The 26,324-nt window shown below is 36.3% G+C and overlaps 1 protein-coding gene and 1 long non-coding RNA gene across 3 annotated transcripts in view; one reads left to right on the top strand and one right to left on the bottom strand.

Moving 5' to 3' along the window:
* Positions 1 to 26,324, bottom strand: part of LOC123308404 — a 38,735-nt gene that overhangs the window by 8,644 nt on the left and 3,767 nt on the right. For both annotated transcript variants that reach the window (XM_044891033.1, XM_044891034.1), the window contains exons 2-9: positions 13,167 to 13,237; positions 10,509 to 10,606; positions 9,116 to 9,249; positions 7,093 to 7,314; positions 4,715 to 5,251; positions 4,341 to 4,364; positions 3,333 to 3,794; positions 1,220 to 1,663 (exon numbers count right to left, since the gene is read on the bottom strand). In XM_044891033.1, coding sequence (XP_044746968.1) covers positions 1,220 to 1,663; positions 3,333 to 3,794; positions 4,341 to 4,364; positions 4,715 to 5,251; positions 7,093 to 7,314; positions 9,116 to 9,249; positions 10,509 to 10,606; positions 13,167 to 13,237 — 1,992 coding nt within the window. The remainder of the gene's footprint in view (positions 1 to 1,219; positions 1,664 to 3,332; positions 3,795 to 4,340; positions 4,365 to 4,714; positions 5,252 to 7,092; positions 7,315 to 9,115; positions 9,250 to 10,508; positions 10,607 to 13,166; positions 13,238 to 26,324) is intronic.
* LOC123308407 lies at positions 22,987 to 24,430 on the top strand. Its single transcript, XR_006537120.1, has 2 exons — positions 22,987 to 23,608; positions 24,319 to 24,430. It is a non-coding gene; the product is annotated as an uncharacterized LOC123308407 (long non-coding RNA).

Below are 26,324 nucleotides of genomic sequence, written 5' to 3' on the forward strand. Positions count from 1 at the left end.
TATGCAGACGACTGCACACTTATCGCTAGCAACTCAGAGGATCTGCAGATAATGTTGGACACCTATAAACATACATATGTATATATACGAAGCTTTAGGCCTTAGACTCAATATTGACAAAATCAAAATCCTGTTAAGTCCGCCAGAAAGCCTTCAAACTGATATAAGCCTGGAGAATGAAACTCTAGAATAGGTCGAGCAGTTCAATTACTTGGGAAGCTTCATAAATACTAAAGCTAACCTGGACACGAAAATACACAATCGTATCAATTCGGCATCACGGGCATTCTGGAAGCTAAAGAACATAGTGTTTTTGAAAATCACGATCTCAATCTGGACACTAAGACGCTTCTTCAGTCATCTTTACGGAAGCGAAAGCTGGACGCCCTACAGGCGACATATTAAACAGTTTGAACAAACGCATCTACGTTATCTAAGAAAAATAATGCACATCAGATGGTTCCACAAATTTTTGAACGCAGAAGTCTTGCAACGCGCGAGTTGTACAACACTTGAAACTAAAGTAACGAGGGCCCGACTCAGATGGAGCGGCCACATTCTGAGGATGCAAGACACAAGACTACCCAAAATAGCTCTGTATGGCGAATTCACAGAGGGAGCCCGGAAACCAGTATAAGAGGTTTAAGGATATACTACATCAATCCCTAAAATCAGTTAATGCCAATCATAACTGGGAACAACTAGCGTTACACAGGTCACAGAGGAGGTCTTTGGTATACGGTTATAATGGAGACTCGAGAAGAATACAGCGACGGCTAGATCTGGTTGGTGACTATCCATGCCCGGAGTGTGGAAGGATCTGTAGGTCACGGTTGGATCTCTTCAGTCAAAGGAGGGCACACAGTCGCAATTAGCCCTAAGAAATTATAAGTCGGTTCGCACCGGTTTTTTTTTTTTTTTTTTGAAGTTAAGAAAGAAGGGTTGTGGTTTTATGATGGACGTCACAAACCATCCATGTGACATTTCTGATCACAAAACTCTTAATTATACCTGTCAATATTACCACCTTCATTCATATCACTGAAGGATAAAAGATTCATTGGAAGACATTTCCAATGAAAATTGATAAGGCGAACCTAACCAACACTTTTGTGCCCCTCACCGGTCTTGTCAAAGTCAGCTGTCACTGTCATAGACTTATTTAAGATTTAAAAGTTAATCTATCGTCACTGTCTACCTATATTCAAGGTAAACTCACCTAGGAAATTGATAGTAGTAACGCCTCTCTGTTTCCCGTGCCCATGGTACTTCAATTCGTCTGGTCTATAAAAGTCTTTGACAGATGCACCCTCCGTCTCCACCCCCGACTTTGGAACGTGCACGTATTTACCCTTCTCTTGACCTTGCGCCCATATGACATGCATCAGTTCGTTCACTATCGAATGATCTGTCGGTTCTTTTGCCTCCAATTTTTTTCTGAACAGTATGGTGGTAACCCCGTTTTCCTCGAAACCCAGGGCTCCGGTCAGATCGTTCTGACCACCCCAGAAGGTGTCCGTTCTTGGTGTGGATCTGTCGCGCGTGTAGTAGTCGAAGATTCTGCTGGCCGTACCTCTCGCCATACCTATGACCATGTCTGTACAGTCCATGGGGCTGAAGTCGTGTCTTGGGGTGTATGGGTTGAGCGGTTCCTGGAGTTTTTCTGTAGGGAAAAAGTTTAGAATTAACTGTTGCTAGAACTGACACAAAATGTTTTTGACTGGTTCCTCTCTTAGAAATGCAAACGTCAAGAACTTGCCTGAAACTGAGAAAGTGGAACCAGGAAAAAAAACACTCTACGAAAGCGCTGAAGTGCCACACCAAACAAAATTCTAAATGTACAATTCCGATTTGCAAGTCGGAATTCTGAGATGCAAGTCAGAATTCTGACTTGCAAGTCGGAATTCTGAGATATAAGTCGGAATTCCGACTTGTAAGTCGGAATTTTGAGATGCAAGGCAGAAGGAGGACTAAAATAGGTCTAATGACTTTTGTTTTTTTGCATTTGATCCGTGAATGTGTTTTTGGCTTCTTGGAGGAATTTTGGATGAATGAAACGATACTCTATTTTTCTTTTCCTTCTTGCACCATTGCTGAGCTATCCCAAAGCTTCGTGCTCAGTGCTTGTGAAAGCACTTGGAGTATTTTTGTACTCCTGTGAATTATGCTCCTAGGAACTTTTCATAATCTTTCCTACTGCTTAGTGATTCGAGCACTTTATCGAAATTCCTACATCCAGTTTCTTAATCAAGTTCAAAGTTATTTTAAGTTTCGTTTAGTGTCAGTTTCGGTAGGGTTAAAGAAAAGCTTTAAAATTGGGCTTTAAAAGGGGCTTTATGTTTGATTATGAAACTGGCCTAACGGCATAACGTCCTTAGTAATATCTATAAAGTGCTCGCGAGAGGCCTTCGGAAATCGTGTCAAAACACGAAGAAGCGATCGACTTATTGTCACCCTACGAGCATATATGGATACTACAGATATATTATATATGTTAGATTTAATAAAACACGTGGTTGATACTTTTTATTCACAAAGTAAGATGGCGGTTGGTTATCTAGCACGTGGAGGTGCTCCAACAAGGGGTCAGGTACAAAGCGTACCGCCCGACAAGGTAGTTCAAGTAATTGTCTTCTCGGCCTGTGCAAAAGAGAGAGCAGGTAACATTGGAGCACAGAGTTCACAGAGCATAGGTTCTATACTCTTATTCTTCCTTCGACATTCGTCGTCGGACATTATCAGTATATTTTAAGGGGGGTCAAATTAACATTTGCTAACATATATTATCCTGATTCCCCGTAGGTAACGACGAACCCCTCAGAAGCTTTGTGAGCTTGTCACAATCAATAACGTCCGTTAAAACTTTTGAAAGAAAAGATATGGGCTAAGCGTAGGTTGAGGGTCCAAATGTGCCTATACGCCCTATACATGCCTGAAATGAGACAAATCTGCTCTACAGAGGGCATTTTGCTCACATGATTCGGCAACCATCGAATGAAACAAAGCATTCGACCAATTCTAGCCCCACTACAGTCTTACATCTCAAAATTCTGACTTGTATTTCAGAATTCCGACTTGTAACTCAGAATTTCGACTTACAAGTCGGAATTCCGACTTGTATCTCAGAATTCCGACTTGTAACTCAGAATTCCGACTTGTTTCTCAGAATTCTGACTTAGCAAGTCGGAATTATACATTTGGATTATTGTTTTTTGTGTGACCCTTCAGCGCTTTCGTACTACTCGGATATAAGAGAAATATTTTTTGATTTCTCATAAATGAACATTTGGTGGACAGGAATCGGCTGTATATGTATTTCACATTTTACCTACCTTTCTCTCCTTTCGTTGCTACTTCTAATTTTGCGTGAGTTCTAGGTTCAGCATTAGATTTGGGTTCAGCAGATGGTTCAGGCTCGGATTTGGGCTCTGGTTCGGATTTGGGTTCGGCATTAGGTTCAGGTTCCGATTTGGGTTTAGCGGTGGGTTCAGGTTCTGATTTGGGTTCGGCGGTGGGTTCAGGTTCGGATTTGGGTTCGGCGGTGGGTTCAGGTTCTGATTTGGGTTCAGCGGTGGGTTCAGGTTCTGATTTGGGTTCGGCGGTGGGTTCAGGTTCGGATTTAGGTTCGGCGTTGGGTTCAGGTTCTGACTGAGGTTCGGAAGTGGGTTCTGGTTCGGATTGGGGTTCTGGGGTCGGTTCTGATTTGGCTTCAGGCTCTGTCTGAGGCTCCGGTTCTGATGTCGGTTCAGGTGCAGGTTCACCTTCTCGCTTGGGTTCTGGTTCTGCGATAGGTTCTACAAGATGGGGATCCAATCACCATTAGTATATTGCAAACTAGTGTTCCGTAGTTATCAATTGAAAACTGTACATACGTATATATTCGGACATCATTCCATTATTCTTATTTTATCAATAATCTTTACTATAAACATGTGATATTTCTTGGCGAAGTAAAGTTTATTTATTGAATTCCCTTTTGAGATTTTTAAAGTTTATAATATGGAAAAATTTCGACGATACTAAAAGTCTATATGTATTTTATTATCCCGGGCTTTATCTACGATATGAGCAATAGTTTCTATGGAAGTTAATTTGCAGAAATTCAGTTTTCAATGAAGCCTACAAAATTTTCCTGAAATGCTAATAAAATAAATGAGCATTATTCTTTTTTGGACATGGACATGATAGTATATTGATTCGTAACGATGATTGTATGTACAGAATCCGATTCTGATTAGTTTTTTACTAGTGTGCTAGTGCTGATTTATTGGTAGGTATTCAACTAGAGTAGTAACACTATGCGTTTTATTAGGCATGAATAAATCGTTAACCACACTCACCTTCTGGAGATCTCCTCGAACGTCCTAAAATAAATGGATTTAAATAAGTTAATTTTTTTATTGGTAGTTACAATTCATGAAATTCATAATGGTAGGTAACCTTAATTGTATATAAGGGGTGTATTCAAAGCTGAGGCAGAACTGGTCAAAATAAAGCTTTTCGGCAAAAATCACCTATACAAAAGTTTCAAACTGATAAAGTCGAAAAAAATATTAAAATGATTACTGAAATAGATATCAATACGACCCTAGATCATTTGTTGTCTAAATCATCGCAAAGCAATGGGAAAAAAATTATTTCGTGACGACTCAACCATATGGTTTCGTTTAGGATATTCTTTTTTTTTTCTGTTTTGAAATCTGTCTTAACTCACCTGTTTTCCTGCTGACCTTGAAAGAGACGCTAGTTTTGACCACGTCCGACTGAGTCTCGATGGAGGGGGTGGGGGAAGCTGAACGTCTAGAGTACAAACTCTTCCTATACTTGGACTTTTCCGTGCTAGTGGTCGTGGGTTCTGAGGTAGGCTCTGGTTCACTGCTAGGTTCGGGTTCGCTCTTTGGTTCGGCTGAAGGTTCCGAAGTTGGTTCCGGCTCGCTGCTAGGTTCTGGTTCACTTTTCGGTTCAGCATTCGGTTCGGGTTCCGAGTTAGGTTCGCTTGACGGTTCGGGTTCAGCCTGGCCCTCTTCAACCGATCCATCGGGTGGACCTTCTATAAGGGGGAAGTTCTTGCAGCTTTTGTCTAGTGAACGAGGTCTCCAACCTACGCCTGCGTAGCCGGTTCCGTTCACCACCATCACTGCCTCTATCTCATTGTGCTCTTTTAGGATTCTCCAGTAGAATTTGAAGTTGCTACTGAACTCCTTCATCGTGTACTGTTCGAAGTCGATTTCTGTGTTTCTGATAGGAGATCCTGCAAAGAAGGAATTCATGTGAAATATTGAATTGATGTGGCCGATACTTAATGAAAATAATCCATTATTGAACTACCTTCACCCACTTGTAGATGCTACTGAAAGAGCGAAACACGTGTGACTTATGCGAGTGGGAATAGTGGGATTGATGTTATTCAGTTTTCAGTGTATTAAAGTTGTCGGTTCTAGAACTGAAACCAAGTCGATCTATTTTTTTTATGAAACCCTATTTAATCCTAAGAGGATAATTTATCACGAATATAGCAATCTCCTATGAGCTTTCGTGGCCACTTTGTGAGGATCAAGTCAATAGTACGTTTCTGAGGCAATAAGTAAGCATTGGCATTCATATTCGACAGCTTCCTTTTTCGATTCACAGACACAGATCCTGAAAACTCTCCCACTTCAGCATATACGTACCAATAGTACCTCTTAAGTAATCCTACAATACCACGAAGCTGTGAATTAGCTTCTGTATGTAAGGAAGCGGAAACTTTGTGAATCTTAGGTGCGTTTAGGTGAGTCCTGAAATACTTCTTTAGAGGAGTATGCTGTTTTGTAACTCCTATCATTGGAAAGTTTCTCTTTTCTCCAAAAACTATTTCTTATAGGTGCATTTTCCAATACCACAGAAAGGCTCTGGGCCAGAAAGTGGCGTTTGTGCTTCCTTTCTGGCGTGTAGGCCTCTTCTTTTCCTTTGATTCCAGAGTGACCAAGCAGGAACCCAGACTTAAGAGATCTTGTTGTTTTTGAAAAGTGCTAGGCAGCCAGGATATGTTGCATCAATCGGAATAGATGCTAATCTGAAGGAGCAAAGACTGGGCTGTATGGCGGGTGGGGTATAGTTCTTCCCATTTGAGCGTTTATAGTTTCTAGGTATGTTTAATCAGCGACGCAACACGTGGCCGAGCATTATCATGCTGGAGAATAACTTTATCGTGCCTGTCTGCGTATTACGGCCCTTTTTCCCGCAATGCTCGGCTCAAACGCATTGTCGTTCGTAGACCACTCCTGTGATTCTCTTGGTCGATTTTAGCCGCTCATAATACACCACACCCAGCAGGTCCCACCAAATGCAGAGTATGATCTTCTCGCCATGAGTATTGGGCTTGACAGTTGATGATGAGGCCTGGCCGGGGTATCCATATGTTGCCCGACGTTTTGGATTTCCGTAATGGAGTCACTTTCCATCGACAGGCAAAATTCGATGCACAAAGCACTTTTTTTTTCGTTGGAGCAGTTGTTCAACGTGGAAAAAGGTGTTCGACTTTTGTCTGCTTCAGTTCACAAGGTACCCAATATGCTACCTTTCGGATCCTTTCCATTGCTATTGAAGAATAGCAAATGGCTGCTTCAGTGACTCCAAGGATTTTGCGGTTTTTTTTGGCGTTTATGATAGATCTTCATCTAGCCTCTTGCCTCTAATTTTTCATTCGCCGTCTTCCAAATTGAAATTGCTACTTTTAATCCGGGCACCAAGAACTTCAGCAGCCTTTTACTTCATATTGAAGTTGAGCTCCCAGCATAAATACATCATTCGGTACAAAAGTTGATATTTTCAGAGCACTCAGAAACTATGTTGTTAACAGCTCAGCGAAATGACAGATATTGAAAAGGAAGCCTGGAGCTGAACCCTAACATTTTTGCCTTCTTATGTTGTAAACAGTACAGTCCTGAAGGTCGTTTACAACTTTTTTTTTGGACAAGCAAGAGATCAGCGTGCTTGGGTTGATTGAAGAACTCTACTGATTCTAGAGCGTTGTGCATTGGAAGGAAATGTGAATCTCCAGGTTGAATTGGTTGACGATCCTTCAGATATCTGTCTTAATCAAATACTCACTTTTATTACATCCAGGTCCAAACCAACCGAGTTGACAGAAGCACTGTTGCCTTGGGGCTGTGGTAGCTTGAATATCTATACATTTCCCATGTCCCCCACAATCTATATCTTCCAGACATTCGTCTTTGTACTGACAGTGAGGTCCATAGTACAGTCTGTCGCATTTACATCGTCCCAAGATATTTCTTCCATGGTTGCTGCAGGTTTCTCTGTATTCTCTCCCTAAAAATTGTTTATAATTAGTGTATGAATGAATTTCTCTTTTTTATATCATTCAATGTTTCAGTTTGATGTAATAATAATTTTATGCACTTTAAGGATCAGGAAATGAAAAAGTATTATCTCAGTTGAAGGACTAGCAAGTTTTTTTTGAGTTGAAACTTTGCTAAATTGTTCAAGTTGAAAGGCTTTCAAGCGCGTGTTGAGCTGGTGACCAATTAATCCGATTATACGTGATACGGATCACAAAAAAATATCATTCACCTACATGAGTTTCTTGTATTTGTTTTAATGAAGCTTTTAAGTGTCATGAGGACCATATTTTCTGTGTGTATAATACGTTCATATTCGCCCCTCCACATGATATTTACAGGCTGGGCAAATTTCGATGTTTTGGCACCACAGTTTTTGAACCACAGAAGATAGACAAGATCTGATACCTCATTCTTGTTCTCTCTTTCTGAGAAACTAACAAGAGTAGTAGTCATTTTTGCCACTTTCTTTTGTTTTCGAGGTATAAGCGAAAATTGGAAAAATGGCAATAACGGAATAAATTTATATCTTCGCTAATACTGATGATAGAGCTCTGAAATTGAAACATTGAACAGGCACTTTTTTACGTAGAATCCAGTGGCATGCTCGCCTTTTTAGCAGGATTTTTAATTACGAAGCTATGACGCAAAGTTATGTTTTTTTGAATGAAAACAATCGATTTCTGTGCTATTTTTGGAAAGCTTAATTTTTGCTGATTTCAAAAATATATAACATAATATGGTTTGTATCAATATAAATAATAGAAAATAGTCAAAAACCTTTTTTCTCAATATTTCTATGGTTTCAAGTTTTGACGAACATAGAAAAATAGAGCTTACTATACCAAGAGCAGTCTCCTTTCGTCAATGCCATTCTTTCCATGCTCTTTATCAATTTTTACAAAATTTGAATCTTGGAGAAATTGATTAAGAAGCATAGAAATGAAAGGGCAGAAGGAGATTGTGGTAATCATACGATGCTACATTTTTCCATGCTCATCATAGGTTGAAAACATAGAAATATTGAGAAAAAAGGTTTTTGACTATTTTCTATTATTTATATTGATACAAACTATATGATATTGTATATTTTTGAAATGAGTGAAAATTAAGCTTTCAAAAATTTCACAGAAATCTAGTGTTCCCATTTAAAAAACAAAACTCTGGGCCATAGCTTCGTGATTGAAATCCTGCTGAAAAGGTGAGCACGCCACTGGATTCTACGTAAAAAAGTGCCTGTATATTGTTTCAATTTCAGAGCTCTATCATCAGTATTAGCGGAGATATAAATTTATTTCGATATCGCCATTCTTTCTAATTTTCGCTTATAACTCGGAAACAAAAGAAAGTGGCCAAAAATTACTACTACTCATGTTAGTTTCTCAGGAAAAAAGAACGAGAATGAGAATATCAGATTTTGTCCTCTTGTTTGTCTCCTCTGGTTTAAAAGTTGTATCGCCAAAACAAATTTGCCCATCCTGTACAGCAATACCGAAAATTTGATTCATATGAAAAAGTTTTCTAGAATAAATCCACCTTCATTTTTGAGCAGTGAATATTGACCTCATTATACATTCTCCTTGGCCAACTATTGCAAAGAGCGACTTTTGTGAAATTAGGCCTCGCGAATTGCTTAGGGTAATTCAACATTTGAATTATGTCATAAATTTTGATTTGCTCGTTTATATTCAAACATTGCCGGCATGCAGAGATTTGAATCGCGAAAATCTATACTTCGACATTCCCTGTGGTGTTCATGAAGATATACTTACTCAGCTTGATGTCCACATCGGCACAAGACCAGAATTTGTAACTAGGTCCCCATTCCAAAGCTTGCCTGATTAGTCTTATCGTACATCCTTTGCATTCGAAATCATTAGGTAACTGTACATGAAACGATTGAGCCCTGAAAAAAAAAACAATTAATTGACCTTTCGGATTTTAAGTCAATTTTACCTTCACCTTCAGTTTTTGGTTTATTTATTTTGTTTCATACCTTAATATCATGAATAATGTATAGGGTGGGAAAAATTGGTGATACCTGATCTACAACTTTTTAACCCAACGAGATAGAGAAAAATTAATGTAGCATTCATGTCGTCTTTTTTCGATAAACTAATAATGCCATCAACTGCATTCCTCTATCTTCTTTTGTTTTTGAGTTATAGGCCTAGATTTAAATTTGGGCGATTTCAACTTTGGTCATCAACTCCGTTTCTGTTTGTGCTAGGATGTTGAAATGAAGACATAATACAGACACTTTTTTGATAGCAATCCAGTGGCGTACTATGATTTTTTCCTACAGGTTCATTTGTTGAGCTTTAACATAAAGTTGTGTTTTTTTTTATGAATACAGTAGTTTAAAATGACTTAGAAAGAATCGCCATTTTTCTACCGTTTCAGATAAATATTATACATCACCCTCAGTCTTTCTAAGTCATTTTAAACTATTGTTTTCATAAGAAAAAATACATCTTCATGGTTATAGCTCAGCAAATATACCTGTTGGAGAAAATCCAAAACACCACTTGATTGCTATTAAAAAAGTGTCTGTATAATGTTTTCATTTCAACATCCTAGCTTACACAGAAACGGAGATAATGACCAAAGTTGAAATTTTAATTTCAATATAACTCGAAAACAAAAGAAAATAGAGGAATGCAGTTGATGGCATTATTAGTTTCTCGAAAAAAGACGACCGTAATGGGCCATGCATTTTCCTTTATCTCGTTGGGTTGAAAAATTTGTAATTCAGGTATCACCAGTTTTGCCCACCCTGTACATACTGTATTTATGAGTTGGTAAGTGCTTAAATAATTGATTTAATTGATATAACTACTATGAGGTATGATTGTTATTGTCAAATTTGTTGATTATATGATGTTTACTGTAAAAAACACATATATATACTATTCAACATTGATTTGAAGCAATTCAAGAGTAGAATTCTTTGTTATGAGTTCCTTGGAAATTTGAAATGAGCTTTAGCATACAAGGTGAGTCTTTGACTCGTACAAATATTTTATCAGTAGATTCTTGAGATAAAAAGAAACACTTTTTTTGTCTTTTTTTCCGAATCAGCCCAGTTTAAAAGATACAGGGTGTTGAATAACCTACGAGTCGAAAACTCACCCTGCATATAGATAGTGATTTCTCATAACTTACGTTGCATCATTTGAGACAAATTCTGATCCTTTTGTGGAAGGCGTTAAATCCAGTACCGGCCTCTCTAGATGATCCAATAACTGCAATTTGTATCCTCCCTGAAAAATTAAAGGATATCGTATTTTCCCTTGAAATCGATAGAAAAGAATTCGAATCGAGTATGAAATATTTGATCTACCTCTTAGACTAACGTGCTTTGTTTTTCAGGCGTAAATTAACTTTTCCTTGAAAAGGATAATTCTATCCAATGAAGGTATATGAATACAGGAATCGATAGTTAATTCTATAATTACATTGAGTGTAATAGAAAATAGAACACCCGGTATTAAAGAATTCAATACGTTTGTTAGGCCGACATAAGTAATCGATTAAAAGAGTGTAAATGAATTTAGTCACAAAAACCGTTTATAAGTATGTTTTTATACATAGTTTAGTAAGGGGTTTACTTTTCACTGAGACCTTAAAGTCTATTGTATTCAAAAACTGTTATTTTAGCAAGAAAAATCAATTTTTCAAAGTCCGATACTTGATGACAATTCATAATGGAACCGATAACAGATTATATGATTTTCACAGAAATGAGTAAATTAGTTTTCCTTCACCCACCTGAAGATATGCTGTTGTGATAGTGTCGTGGTTCAAAAACTAATTTTTGTGAAAATCATATAACCTAGCTGTTTTTAGTTCAATCAAGTTTTCGATGGTATAATATGAATAAGGAAAAAAAACAAATTTCAGTGGAGACTTTTTCTACCCCAATAGGGCAACACCACCATTTTTTATTGACTTCTCACTCTCATAGAATGACTGCTCAATTTCATTTCTATCAGTTTTCTCGTTCCAATAAGGAAAAAATTCAAAATTGATTTTCAGATGCCATCTTCAGACAGCTGTATCTATAAGCAGGGGCTGATAAAAATACTCAATGAAAGAACAACTTTATTTTTTGACATGGAATCCTCCCTTAATTTTTTTTTGCAAAACTATTTATTTACACCCAGTTATTTCTGTAATGCGAGCCATGAGCGTATGAATTTTCATACTCATCATTCTTTCTCTCGTTTTAAACCTGATGAAGGTTCAATAAAGTCGTGAAGGAGTTTTTTTTTCATAATATAGTTCTTGAAACCAATATTTCTCAATTTCAACAAGATTCTTCTTCTTATAAACAAAAATTAAATTTTAAATTCAATTATGTCATCAGTTATAAAGATGGACGTTTTTTTGCACACCCTTTGGACACCCTAAATGGATATAAAGAAAGATAAATAATTCAAATGAACAATCCGGTACCAATGCAACAATTGGAATATATTTTCCGGCTTGTGAACAAAAACCACTGAGTATAAATTATTCCATTATGGATAATAGCTCTTTTTTCAATCATCCATATGATGGAACTAATTCTTTCAAACTCTCCACCTGTCCTGACCACAGAGTTAATTCCGTGATCATATTAGCATTGCAGACAATGATTTCTGACCCCTCTTACCCGCGCTTAGCTATTTGATTTTGCCTTATTGTGAATATTATGTAACGTCTAGGTATTAGAGAAAGCTGAATTCTATCACATCGCATATTTCTCATTCAATGTCAGAATTACCATAGGATTCATGAAAAATGGATGACAACGGTAGAAAATACGCAATTTTCATGTGCAATTATCATATTTATCATTCCATTTTATTCTCAATGGGTACAAGGAATTGCATGGAATAAACTGTTTTGGAATTTTGATAGAAACATAGATACCAAATCTTCATTCGAGATAAAAGTTCCGGCATAAAAAAGTGTGGAAGAAATGGTCAAGAGGTACTTGGTGAAATAGAATAAGACTTACAAAATATGGTCCTTAAAACATTACTAATCTGGTGTTGTATAGTATGTGACAGTAGGTGTATGTGTAGTATAAATTCTAGATTAAATCCTAGTCTAATGTACCTACCTACATTCATAGCCATATGTCTCAGAAACGTTTGAACAAAATTTTTAGGAAACGTTATGTTTTTCAACTTATCTTATCAATTTCAATTTGTTGCCTAATAAGTTTATCATTTACATGCAATTTTAATCAAGGAATTATTGAATTTTCAGTTTTTCACTGCCTTGAAACATTGTGAAGAAAAACATCAGGTGCATAGAAAAGTCTGTAGCAAATTAATTGATCTTGGATGTCGATAGCTCGGAGACTTTAATGCTTGATTAGAAAATAAACCTTTGCGGAAACTAATAATTCCTACGATATTACACAATCATTCCATGTGAAAATCACGGCTAATTAAAGATTAATCATCATTCGCGATAGATGTTCATCATCTCAGCAACATCAACCAAGGATTTCTGACACGAAATGAAAGAATTCCTCTCAACTGCATTGAATTTTTTTCTTAGTTAGTTGATCATTTTGGGTTTAATTTGAATAAGAGTGTTTCATATTGTTGATCATAGTTACAGGCATGTTTGATTGACACAGGTCAAACAACCTACATACTCTCGATATCGTTGTTGAGATTTTATATTCTATTAATTAACTAGGGAAATATGAGGGTATTTTACTTTGTTTCTATATTTTATGAAGGAGATGATCAGTGATGCCCACAACTTTTATGGACATGTGAAATTCACATACTCGAAACAATTTGAATTCTTTGAACTCACCTTATGAGGATATCCCAAATGCCAAGAGACGTTGAATTTGCTACCAGTCAGAAGCGATGTGACAATATTTCCTGCAAGAAAAAAGTCAGACTTTAGCATAATAAATTTATACTGAAATGTAATATTTATTTAGTCTCTTGCACTAATTTTATCTATATCTTAAAAATAGCCTAAAAGAAATTTGGTGATATTCATCAGCTAGATCATTGATTTCCTTTTGAAATTCATCTGTCAGTTTCTAAAAAAAAGGTACATATCAGGGCTTCCCAAACTTCAAGAACTGGAGTTGATATGCTTAAATAAATTGTGTCTCCTGTTTGAGATGAGGAGAATTTTTCAGTTATTTTTGCTCAGTACTACCATTGAGTATTGGTACTACTACAAAACATTTCGACCTATTTTTCTTATATTTGACATGAAGTCACAATTTTTCGATTCTCCAACACTTTTTAAGTGAATATTTTAATCTTCTTGTTATAGCAAGAAAGCCATCAAGGAATTTCATTTGCGTAGAAAATTGAAGCTAGCTATTGACCAGAAATGGCCAGAATTCACCAACAGGAGATGCGTTGATGATTATAGAACAAAACGACGCATCTTCGACCAAAATGGCATAATCCCAAACATGTCAAACAAAGTCTTGTAGTGTACAAAAAAATAACGAATCTTGTAATTGCTTTTCTCAGATATCTCGAGCGCTAGCTATTCTTTAGAGGGGAAATAGCAAACCTACCCTGGTGGCTTCGAGTCAAAGACAAGGTTCCTTATTATTTAGGGTGTTGGTATGTTGGTAATACCTAACTATTGGAAGTCAGTATACGAGTTCACAAATTTATTTCATGTTAAGAATCACAATAGACACTATATTAGACAACCCTAAAAATCCATCGATTCACAGGGATAAAAACTAATACCAACCAAGTGAAAATTACAGTACTTACAATAGGTCGAATTAGAAAATAATTTACTACACAACTAAAAGATTTTCTTGAAAGGAGAGAAGAGGGGATATCATGAACGCCACTCGATGTTGAAGATTAGTTCGCCAGCCAGAACCTAGAATCAAGGCTTTCACTTAGCGCATAATAGGGTCGGAATTCAGCCTCAAAAGTTATGGGTTTACAGGTCGGGAAACAAGGTGGTGTGAGGCGGTTCGCCGCTCTGTTTTCTGTTCTCAAGGGGCTTTCACACCAGCCAAGAATCGTACTCACAGCAGGAGTAGAACTCGGACAGGACGGTGTGTCCCTCCTGGGTCACGATCAAGCTAGCATTGATAACAAGAGGTGAAGAAGGGCCATGACAGAGGGTAGGTTGAAGCTGAGGTTCCAAGTTAACGAACTGGGTGGAGTGTTGGCTTATCTCTGGACTGAATACACTGCCTGTCTTTGATGTCGGTCCCACCAGTTGTTATGGTGGGATTTCTGTTGAAAAAATTTAACTCCATTACGATCTTTTTTTCCCAACCTTTTACAAGATATTTTGGTTTTGTAATTTTCCGCCTCTATGAGTCCTTGCCGTCCATTGACCAGGACCTTTGTCGGCCTAGGGGTCAATATGGCATTGCCACTTCGATACTGCTAACGATTTCTTTAATTTTTTAGGCGTTATCCCATTATCATCTTCGAAAGCACATTGTATTTCCTTGCATGGCAGTAAGATTGCAACGAAGGACTTCCTTGTAGGTACGCCTGGTATGCACCTGATTAATTACATCACTCTTATTTTTACCGTCCTTTCACATGTCGGCTTGATAAGTAGAGAGAGAATAGAAGATGGAATGGTGGGAATAACAAACATAATCGTTCCACAACGATCAAGTTGGAAAACGCTGCCCGAGCCCACTCTCCATCTTCTATCGGTACTTCGGAGGAGTGAACGACCTTGGGATCCGGTGAATCACAGCATCCGTCAGTTATGGAAACTTGGTCATAGGAGACCTCCGCCACATTCCACTCGAGCCTCCTGCAGGGGCCCATAGCAGAATTTCATTTCGAAATTTCGCATTGAGACATGGTTACCTATTATTATATTATCCTACACATGTTTGAAATGCTTGCGAACAGTTGCGTAAGGTACCTATCTACTATAACTATCACAAAACGTTCTGCGTTATTATCCTCTATATTGACACTTAGTCAATATGGTGTTGGAAGTTTTTGCATTTATTTCCCTTTTTTTCTAATTTTTCGAAGAATAAAAACCGTTGCATCTACGAGGATGTATTGATTTCTAGTTAGCCTAGACCAGTTCAAGGCATAAAAAAAATATTGCGTTAACATAGCAACGAACAATAACTCATTAGAAGTGGCAGTGTGAAGTTCGAGGTCAAAAAAGTAAACCAGAGTTACGCAATAAATTGAAAGAAAGAAGATGTCCACCGAAATTGTGAAAATCGAAAAATTGGAGTATCGAGCCATCATCAAGTACGTGTATTTGAAAGGGTTAAGAGGTGGGCAGGTTTACGAAGATATGCTTGATACCCTTCGTGATCAATGTCTTTCGTATGCGACCGTGAAAAATGGACTGCAAGCTTCAAAAGAGGTAAATTTTCCATTGAAGATGATGACCGATCGGGAACGCCAGTTTCTGTGTCAGTCCCCGAAAATATCGATGCAGTTCATGACATGAGTTTGTCAGACTGTCGAATTGGGCTAAAACGGATATCTGAAGCACTGAATATTTCATACGAACGCGTTCATCATATAGTTCACGTCAATTTAGACATAAACATGCTGCAAAATGGATCCCCAAATGTTTGAATGTTGACCAAAAGCGTGCAAGGGTAGAAGCATCGCGTTCGATCTGTGCTCGATTTGAAAGCGATGTAGACTTCTTGAACCGAATTTTTACTATGATTGAGACTTGGGCACATTTCTACCATCCAGAAACAAAGCAACAATCGATGGAATGGCGACACTCTGGTTCTCCAAGACCTAAGAAGAGTTGAAAAAATCAGCTGGAAAAGTTCTTGCTTTAGATTTTGAGATTGCCATGGAGTAGGTACCTAATCATGATTTATTTTTTGGATAAGGGTAGAACGATAACCGGAGATTACTATTCGACTCTACTGAACACTCTACGGGAAAAAATTAAAGAGAAAAGACGCAGAAAGCTATCCAAAGGTGCTTTGTTTTTGCAGAACAACGTACCTGCACACAAATCTCTTGTTGTCATGCCAAAAATTCGTGATTTAGGGTTTAAATTACTAAAACTCCCCCCTTATTCTACCAGATTTGGCTCCATTCTACTATCATCTCTTTCCTCAACTGAAAAAAAGTTTAAAAGGTCGTAAATTTTCTTCCAATGAGGAGGTAATAAATGCTGTGGAGGTCTGGTTTGCAGAAGAAGAAGAAACATTATTTTTGAAAGGTCTAGAGACGTTGCAGGTCCGCTGTAATAAATGTATCCAATTAAGAGGAGAATATGTTGAGTAGTAAAATATTTTGACATTAAAAATTTGTTTGGTTCTAAAGTAGGCTGAAAATTTTTCAATATATCCTCGTATGTGAGGTGATTCCCCGAAATGAGGGTTCTACAGCATTCCTCTTACGCCAGGAAAACAGATGACTCCAGATCAAAAGCAATATTTTGAACATTATTAATTTCAATAATGGCGGAATTTTCAAGCCAAGATATCAGATGACTCATCACTTGGAAGACCTCCGGATCAAAAGCAATCTTTTGAACATTATTAATTTCGATAATGAGGGAATTTCCAACGAAAAATGTGTAGGTTACTGAAGAGCTCAGTGAAAAATATTTTACAGTATGTTATGTTTTAAACTAATCTACTTCTCCAATCATCATAAATTCTTCAGGTCAATTCAATTAAAACTGTACAATGCACTTATTTGTGAATGTAATTCGAATCTTCAGCACAAAGCATTTACAGAATAAAAAAATAAACCTCGTATATTTGAGACGACTCATTATTGTAAAGAATGTAAAGCAAAACAAACTTTCTAAAACGGAATGAATTGAAATATGTATCTCCGAAATGACAAGTTCTTCGTTCTACTCTATCTCACAGTTTCAAGATTTCATATAGGATTTCATTAATGGAAATATGAAATCCATAGCCATATCTACTTTCATTTGCCTCAACGATAGTAAAGTATTAAAATTTTGAATAGAAACGAAAATAACGAGAAAATTATTTAATGAATACGTAGAAAACGGTTTTGGATTGTAGATCAGCATGTTGAAGAATGCTTTTGCTTTTTTGTACTTGGCTTTAAAATAATCTTCTGAACGAAATTCTGCACAAGTGTTTTATCGGTTATTCACAACTACTGCGTTTCAAGATCGTAACGTTTGTTGATTTTTATATCAGCGAAATATGATAATCGCAATATGAGCTATTTTTGACGTGAAATAAGGAGATTCAACACAACATTTCCATGAAGATATATGGAAAATAATGTACGAAACAAAATAATATCTGACAGCTCAGTTATTGGGGTTATTTTCTGAAAGATAGGTAATTGTTCCAAGGAACAGATTTCGAAATAGCTAAAATGCGATCTCAGATTTTGTCTTAAAATCACTAAGCACTCCAACATCAATACAATGAATCATTAACACCAACGAAATTGAGTGAAAATAAACACTAACTACAAACAATGGCATTCCTCCAACTATTGTTTTTTTATACTTGTGTTCATTACAGATCTATGATTATTTTTGTCCGACGTGTTATACGATACGAGAATCGTGGATTCATCTCCATAAAATCGACACTTCCTTCCATTGTGTCACGCGTCATTCGTGTTTTGTATGGAATACCAGATACCAGAAACGGTTTGCCTTGAGGTGAAAAAGAAAGTAGTTCTTGAATGCCGTACAGAACTATTTATTAATAATACCTGCTTGATGAAACGAAATCGGCCATGTGTATGGGTTCTATGGTCACTGGAAAAAGTATATCGATTGGGATCTATTATTTTTTCAGTTGTTATTCTAACAGTAGTGGACAAAATGTTCTAGAATTTTCTATCACAAAGAAAGAGGAATTTCCTGAGGAATTCATCATGCGTCAAATTTTCAGTATTCCTGTACATACCATACCATGTGGAGAGGCGTATGTTTGCGCGTCTTAAACATACACAAAATATGGTCTTCATGACACTTAATGGCCTAATTAAAAAATTACAAGAATCTCATTTCTTGTAGGTGTAACAATTTTTTTTTTGGCCAGTATGTACGATAATGGGTTATTGCAACTCATCTGATGTTGTGTATATCAAGTGTGGATTAATTGTCTTAAGTTTAACATGAGTTGAGAAGCCTTCCAACTTGAAAAAATGAAGGTTAAACTCAAAAAGAAGTTGTCAAACGAAATAGAGTTGGTAGAGCATGGAATCGCTATCGTACTAGTTCAGGTGCTGCGTATACTCATGGGGGTGGAAAATCAAGAGCTATAACCATTGCACAGGATAGGTTAATATGAATTCACGATGCTAATACATGGGAAAAAGTGACATTTCCTATGGAAATTCTAGATTCTGCATTCTCCAACTGTATTGGAACATATTCCTTCACATTCAGAGTAACTACTTCCATGGGATCATGTTCCTATTAATAGGATCCAATGCCTACTGAGTGAAGCCTTTCAAAATTGCCTTAATGAGATTGATGAATTTCATGGAATTCCTCTTCTCCATACGACCATATGTCTGAATGTATAATAAAATTAAATTATCGATTTCTTTTTCACTCGGATATCTAAAACAACGTCATAAATTCTGCACATTTTATTATGATCCACGATGAGGCGCTTTCATAATCAAAAACATACTTTGCATTCGAAACATAGGAAAAGCGTGAAAGTTTCCACAATGTGGTTAATTAAATTTGATGGTATGAATTGAGGAACAATTACTTATTAAGTTATTTTCTCGATTAGAATACATTTCATTAGATAATTACATGAGCTGTTCATTGGCAAAGACATAACTCTTTTGAGAGCTGGTGATGAGGAATTCTGAGTGAGCGGTGAAAACCAAAACCTGTCTTATGGATGATTCGCTCATCGTTAAAGTATGACAATAATTCGCTGATTTTCGAGGTGTGTTCGGTGTTTTTAGCGGAAGATTCATGTCAGTAGCACAAGAGTAATGCACATAATGAAAAAGTTAGAGAGCTTTTTCTCATTGCGAATGTCTTTGTTAGGTACTTGTGAATATTGTTCCTGAATTTACTTTCGGCCAATACAGGGAGTAGGTACCTACTTCTAAGTAGCAGTACAAGTTGAGTCTTTGACTCGTACAAATATTTCAACACTAGGTTCTTGAGGTCGAAAGAAACACTTTTTTCCTTTACCATTTTTCCGAATCGGCTTGGTTTAAAAGATACAGGCTGTTGTAAAACCATAAAGAATGTTATTATTGCTTCTATTTCACAAACGGTTTCATCGAATGAAATGAATTTCGGAATATAATAGTTTTTCATTTATTTGATGAATCTTTTTCGAACCCAAGTCTTTCTTACGTATGACAAAAATTCAAAGAACCCAACTTTTGAAACTAAGTTGGACGCTATCTAATGAATATTTGATCGTTTTGTGAAGGTTAAAAAAAAACTATAACCATTTTCAATTTTGTCATTCTGCAGCATTATAAAACTGTCTGCTGTTCGGACCAAATGTACAGGTTGTTTATGAGAAAATTGTTGAGTTGCAAATCGAATTAATCAAAACTCAAGTTTTTGGAATTACAATTAATATTTTTTATTATTTCAGTCGATTCTATATAAAGAAGAGGGTTACTTAAATAAACCCTATAGGTACCTTAAATGAAAATTTTCAGTGTTATCACGGAAAAAAGAAGGAATAAGGGAAAACAGCAATTTAGAACTGTTTGATCAGTTTGTCTCAGAAACTACAGAGGGAGACTAAAATAGTTCCGATAAATAATTTTTACATTTCATGAATTGTTGTCTGTGGTTTCCGGATGTCACAGACTAATCAAGAAGTTCAAAATGGTCGTTTTTCCTTATTTCAAGTTACTCTGAAAGTTTTCATTTTACGTGTAGGGTTTATTTAGGTAATCGGCTGAAACAATAAAACATATAGGTCATAATTTGAAAATCTTGATGAATTTGTTTTCTCCAAATTGATTATCTTCTCACGAACACCCTACACATTTTCGTTCCAAAATTAGACCGTATTATAACACTACATAAGAGACAAATTTGAAATGGTAAAAAAAATTTGAAAAAATTTCCTTCCATTTTTTTCAATAAGAATTCCAATAAACCGTTGAGTTATTACCCAAGGAACAGTGTTGAAATTTTCATCGAATCTTACGATGCCCAGATATACTGGGTGAGCCATTTGAAATGAGAAAATAGTAGACTGTTTCCGATATAAACGGAAGTTGCAGACGTCTGAAAATATTTTAAGGAGAAAGTTCATTCTCGAAAACTCCAATAAGCAGATTTTCAGCACAAACTCATGATTAGTTGTCCATAAACGGCTACAGGCAATATCGTTGAATCGCTCTGTATAATAGGCCGATTTCAGAAAATGCCATGATGTCTGCCTTCAACTTTCTTATGTATTTTTTCATATTTTCAAACCCCTCACCTCAGGCACTCAAATCTTGAACTTGACAAGATTTTCTAATAGTTTCCAACAAAAATTTTCATTATTTTTTTGCATCAAAATAAGTACCTACTTAAAATGTTAACGCATTATTCGATGCTTTTATTATTGGAAATAGCACACCATAATTAGGAAATTATCCCAGAAAAAATTGTCATCCTTTCTCAGCCGAATGCTCTATTTTCAAATGCCACGGTAACTCGATGAAGCAGCATTTTTGACTTGTTAAAATCTTAATTTCCACAGCCTTGAGCAAGTAGACTAATTGGATTCCGAAAACACGTACACGTATAAGGGAATAATGTTAACCACAAATTAAGCAGCCGGTTCAATCCGAACACTGCTAATTTACAGTTTCTTTCGGAATAGAATAGAACTATATTCCGTTAGTTCTCTGACACTGTCTCGTTTTATAGAGACTGGTCTGATTGAATCGGTGATTCAATTTCACTTTTTATTTACATTTTTATTGTTCCAGTTTGTTGTCTTACTGTTGTTCGCAGCTTCGACTGAGGTGCACAGTGTATGTATATGAATGGTTCAACAATTGTTTTTTAACAAGACGGAGCCAGAGCACATATAGTTGCAGAAACCTTATATTAGTTACCGGTAGATTCGGGTGACTTGGGACAGTTCTGTAATTTGGGACAATTACCTCCCTTGCAGATTTCTTTGTTTCTTATCATTTATGAGTGAAGGGACAAACTTTTCAGATTGTGTAGCGTCTTTTAGGTTAGTTGAACAAATAATTTCTGTTGAGTTTGCCATGACCAGAGCGTTTGAATTGACAGGAAAAATTAACGAATTCAGGAGAGTAAAAGAGCGTTTTTTATGGCCTTATACTTTCTAGTGTCCTGTATATGTGTTTCACATTGTGCATGTGTAATTTTTTTTCTGAATACGTAGGATATTGGGATATAAGATATGTCACGAAACAAGGTTCTTTACAAATCAAACGTCAACACGGATCTCATTAATTTATTTTGTTGTTTCATAGTGTGACTTATGAAAATGCCGAATAGATACAAGCAGCGCATTGGCAGCAGGAAATATGCCGATTTTTCGCACGATATTATTATTTACGTCATTTCCAGAGAGAAATCACCGAAGGATGAAAGAAATCAAAGTTCCCTTGTTTTGTTTAGTTTTTTTACATTTGAGTTGTGATATATTTTCTCTATTTCAGGTAAAAATGGGTCACCGTTTTGAAAATATGACAATTCGAATTCAACAATCGTACCCAGTCATCCGAATCTACTGTACCTACCCTAAAGGATGTTTTTCAGGTTTCAGTTGCCGACGTTTCGGATTATTTAAAACCTTCCTCAGGCCTTTGAAAGAGCGATACTAGATTATTTTCAATTGAGAAACTTTGAATACTCTTGAGCTGAATAAGTTAAAATCTAAGCTAAAACAAGCTACTATTGGGAGTTACACAGAAAAACCACAAACACAGTTTCAGTTGAGAAGAAAAACAACAAACTCGTGCTATATCTGATGGTGTGAGTGAGGAAAAAAAAATTCGAACACACGAACATAAAACTGGGATAGGAATAGGGGATTATCTACATTATCAGTTCACACGGCTATTGGAACATCGAAGATAGTATTAATCTCGGTATTAATATTCACAATCCAATCAAAAACATAATAATACAGCTTTAGCACAGCACTATCTCAAAGAATTACATACTTTCTACTTCACCAATGAAACCTTTTTAAGACAACAGGAATTATGTAAAAAAAGAGATTGATTCACGAAATGATTTCGATATTTCAAGAACCAAATTCGATGAACAAAAGGACCGACATTGAACAACTCAACACCTCATATCAAAAAATTAAGGATAGAACTTTCCCATCCCGATGACCAGTCTTGACATTCCTATTTATTTTTTGTTCCGTGTCATATATGTGTTTTCAATTAACAACTGACGACTAGTTCATATTCATGATACCTGGCATATTGCTTCTTTTGTTGATAAACAGCGAATTGAATTTATCGTTCAGTAAGTGGCTTGTTTGAGTTTTTAACATCATACAAAAGATTGACAAAAGGACCCAACTGATAATGTAGGTAATCCCCTATTCACTTCCCAGTTTTATGTTCGTGTGTTTGAATTTTTTTTTCTTCACTCACACCATCAGATATTGCGCAAGTTTTTTTGTTGTTTCAGATTTGTTGTGTTTTTCTCGACTGAAACTGTGTTTGTGGTTTTTCTGTGTAACTCTCAGTAGAAGCCTGTTTTAGTCTAGATTTTAACTTATTAAACTCAAGATAATTATTCATAGTTTCTCAATTGAAAATAATCTTGTATCGCTCTTCCAGAACCCTGAAGAAGGTTTTGAATAAACCGAAACGTCGGCATAATATGAACTTGATTGTCCTTTTTCTGGCCGTATCCCATCAATTTTATTCTCCATATATCAAATAGAAACAGAAGGCCATAAACATATATCAATAAATGTGATCAGGTATTGGTGGTGGTGAATTTCTCGAAACTTAAACGCCCATTTGGAAAATAGTGGTTCGGCATCATTTCTTGTATAAATCTGTCATTAACTATACCACATGTGTTGACCATAGTCAACATAGTAGTATTTTTCAATCAATAATTCAGTGTTATATTTTTCGACGTCGGAACGTATGTTCACTTCGTTAACGTCTACATATTCTTCGATCGACCCAGTTTCTCTCATCGGATCACGTATTCATCCGAACAGTTTCACATTAGACCAGATTCCGTAATTGGTATTTCAATCGTCCGACAAATGGTTTTATTGAAATTCAAAGAGAATTCAGATTAGCACCTTGGTATGGAAACTGTGCCAGTAAAAGGTAAACAATTTCATGATTTAAATTTTTTCATTCTAGTGTAGAAAAAGTTATCTCTAAATCTGTTAGGTCTTTCCTTGTGAAGTAACGCTTTCAATAATGAGTAAAAAAATATTAGTATTTTTTTATTGTTGCTAAATAGTTGGAGGAATGGCATTTTGTGGCCATGTTCTATCAATGAAAAGGCCACCTATGAATATTTTTCAATTTTGTTGTGATCTCTTAAAGGGGTGGGACATGCACCCATATTTCTTTTTTTACAAGAAATTTATACATCAATTCAAAAATATGTGTTGAAAATATCGAAAATCTTTTTTTGATTCTTGTATAATGCCCTCAAATGTTAAAGTTTCACCCACTGAAAATTGTCCCACTTAGATGGTAACATCCTGTGAACACACTTGTGATGATTATACACAAAAATATGAAATCAATAAATTTCAGTTGAACGATATGAAAACTCAACAGATTAAACATTAAATTCAACAAAACAATAATTGAAAATTTTTGTAGACATTTTGAAAAAATCTCTGTCAATTGTAACTGGATTCTTCGAAACCATCGAGAATAGCGACACATTTCGATCATGATTTCCTCATCAGGCTCAGAAAAAACCAAATCAATAAATAAGCAACAATAATATACATCAGATGATATTCAGATGAAGGCCACAATTAAAACCCATTTTCGTTTGGTAATTTCTTGTTTTTCAGGCTATTTCATAACATCTTCGAGGTCTAACTCAACTCGCAAATCCCATTAGGAGTGAGATCATAACAACGAGAAATATTTGAAGTTATACCTGTATATAATTATACCTTGAAATGGATATCTCGTGTTATTTCTTTGCGCATCATCAATAAATTACAACCCATTCGAAAGTACCTCTCTGAAAACAACGTGAAAAAAATAGTTTGTGATTCGATATTTGCAGGAATATAATATGAATATATTCAATTCAGGAAATACATTGCTCATCAATTGATAAGGATCACCGACCTTCTACCAATTTATTTCAGGAATATTCCTTCAAGATGTTTGGTTGGTCAACCATCCTCATCTCAAGCAATTTATGAATTTCGGGACAAATTGATCCCAATATGCAGCAAAGCTTTAGAAAGCTTCGTAAATCGGTTGTTAGTGGGAGGACAATTGTCATGACATCAGTGCCAAGAAATGCTCGATGTAATTCATGTCTGGAGAGCGAGCTGGCCAGTCCTCGTTTCAATGGCATGAGCTTCCAGCGCTTTGTTAACCAAGCGACTACGGCGAGGGCGTCCAATTTTTGCGATCCTCGGCCCACTGCTGTCAGTGCTGTCTGCTTACTCTGTGCTCCCTATTCAAACTGGGATGTTGTATGCCTACGTATTCTTGGTACTTTATCTCAATTGGTACTCGAGGCAGACAAGATGGAATTACGTCTTAGTCTATACCAAAATAGGTCGACTCAATGGTGCGGATTCGAAATTTGCCCACAAAGTAAATACGAGGATGTATTGCTTTTTAGTTCAGACCAGTTCTATGCATAAAAAAATATTGCGTTACCATAGCAACGAACAATACTTCATTAGAAGTGTAAGTGTGAAGTTTGAGGTCAAAATAGTAAACCAGAGTTACGCAATAAATTAAAAGAAAGAAGATGTCCGCCGGAATTGTGAAAATCGAAAAATTGGAGTATCGAGCCATCATCAAGTACCTGTATTTAAAAGGGTTAAGAGGTAAGCAGATTTGCGAATATATGCTTTATATCCTTGGTGATCAATGTCCTTCGTATGCGACCGTGAAAGATTGGACTGCAAGCTTCAAAATAGGTAAATTTTCCATTGACGATGATGACCGATCGGGAAGGCCAGTTTCTGTGTCAGTCCCCGAAAATATCGATGCAGTTCATGACATGATTTTATCAGACCAAAAGCGTGCTCGATTTGAAAACGTTTTAGACTTCTAAACCGAATTGTTACCATGGATGAGACTTGGGTAAATTTCTACGATCCAGAAACAAAGCACCAATCGATGGAATGGCGACACTCTGGTTCTCCAAGACCTAAGAAGTTTCGTGTCCAAAAATCTGCTGGAAAAGTTCTTGTTTCAGTTTTTTGCGATTGCCATGGAGTAATCATGATTGATATTTTGAAATTCGTGATTAGGGAGGGTTTGAATTACTAGAACACCCCCCTTATTCACCAGATTTGGCTCCATCCGACTATCAGCTCTTTCCTCAACTGAAAAAAAGTTTAAAAGGTCGTAAATTTTTTTCCAACTAGGAGGTAATAAAAGCTGTGAAGGTCTGGTTTGCAGAGCAAGAAGAAACATTTGTTTTGGAAGGTCAAGAGACCTTGCAGGTTCGCTGTTATGGATGTATCCAATTGAGGGGAGAATTGAGATGTTGGGTGATAAAATATTTTTCATTGAAATTTTGTTTGGTTCTATAGTGGGCTAAGAATTTTTCAATATATCCTCATATGTTCGGAAAAATAGAAAAATGAACTTACTCCTGAAATTTGTAGATGTGAAAGTTCATATTGAGATTTCATTCATCGAGAACTTAATTACATTAGAAACAAATAGATCAAACATGGCTTGAAAGTGTCCTGAACCTCTTTTCTTGCAACAAAAAGAGGAGAGAATGCACACTATAAAACGGAGGTCAGGTCCTCATTGAAGGTAAATAGTGGTTCGATCTAATCCAGTTATATACTTGATGATTTTTCTAATTTTA

The sequence above is a fragment of the Coccinella septempunctata genome, chromosome 2 (assembly GCF_907165205.1).
Source record: "Coccinella septempunctata chromosome 2, icCocSept1.1, whole genome shotgun sequence".
In the NCBI taxonomy this organism is placed as follows: domain Eukaryota; kingdom Metazoa; phylum Arthropoda; class Insecta; order Coleoptera; family Coccinellidae; genus Coccinella; species Coccinella septempunctata.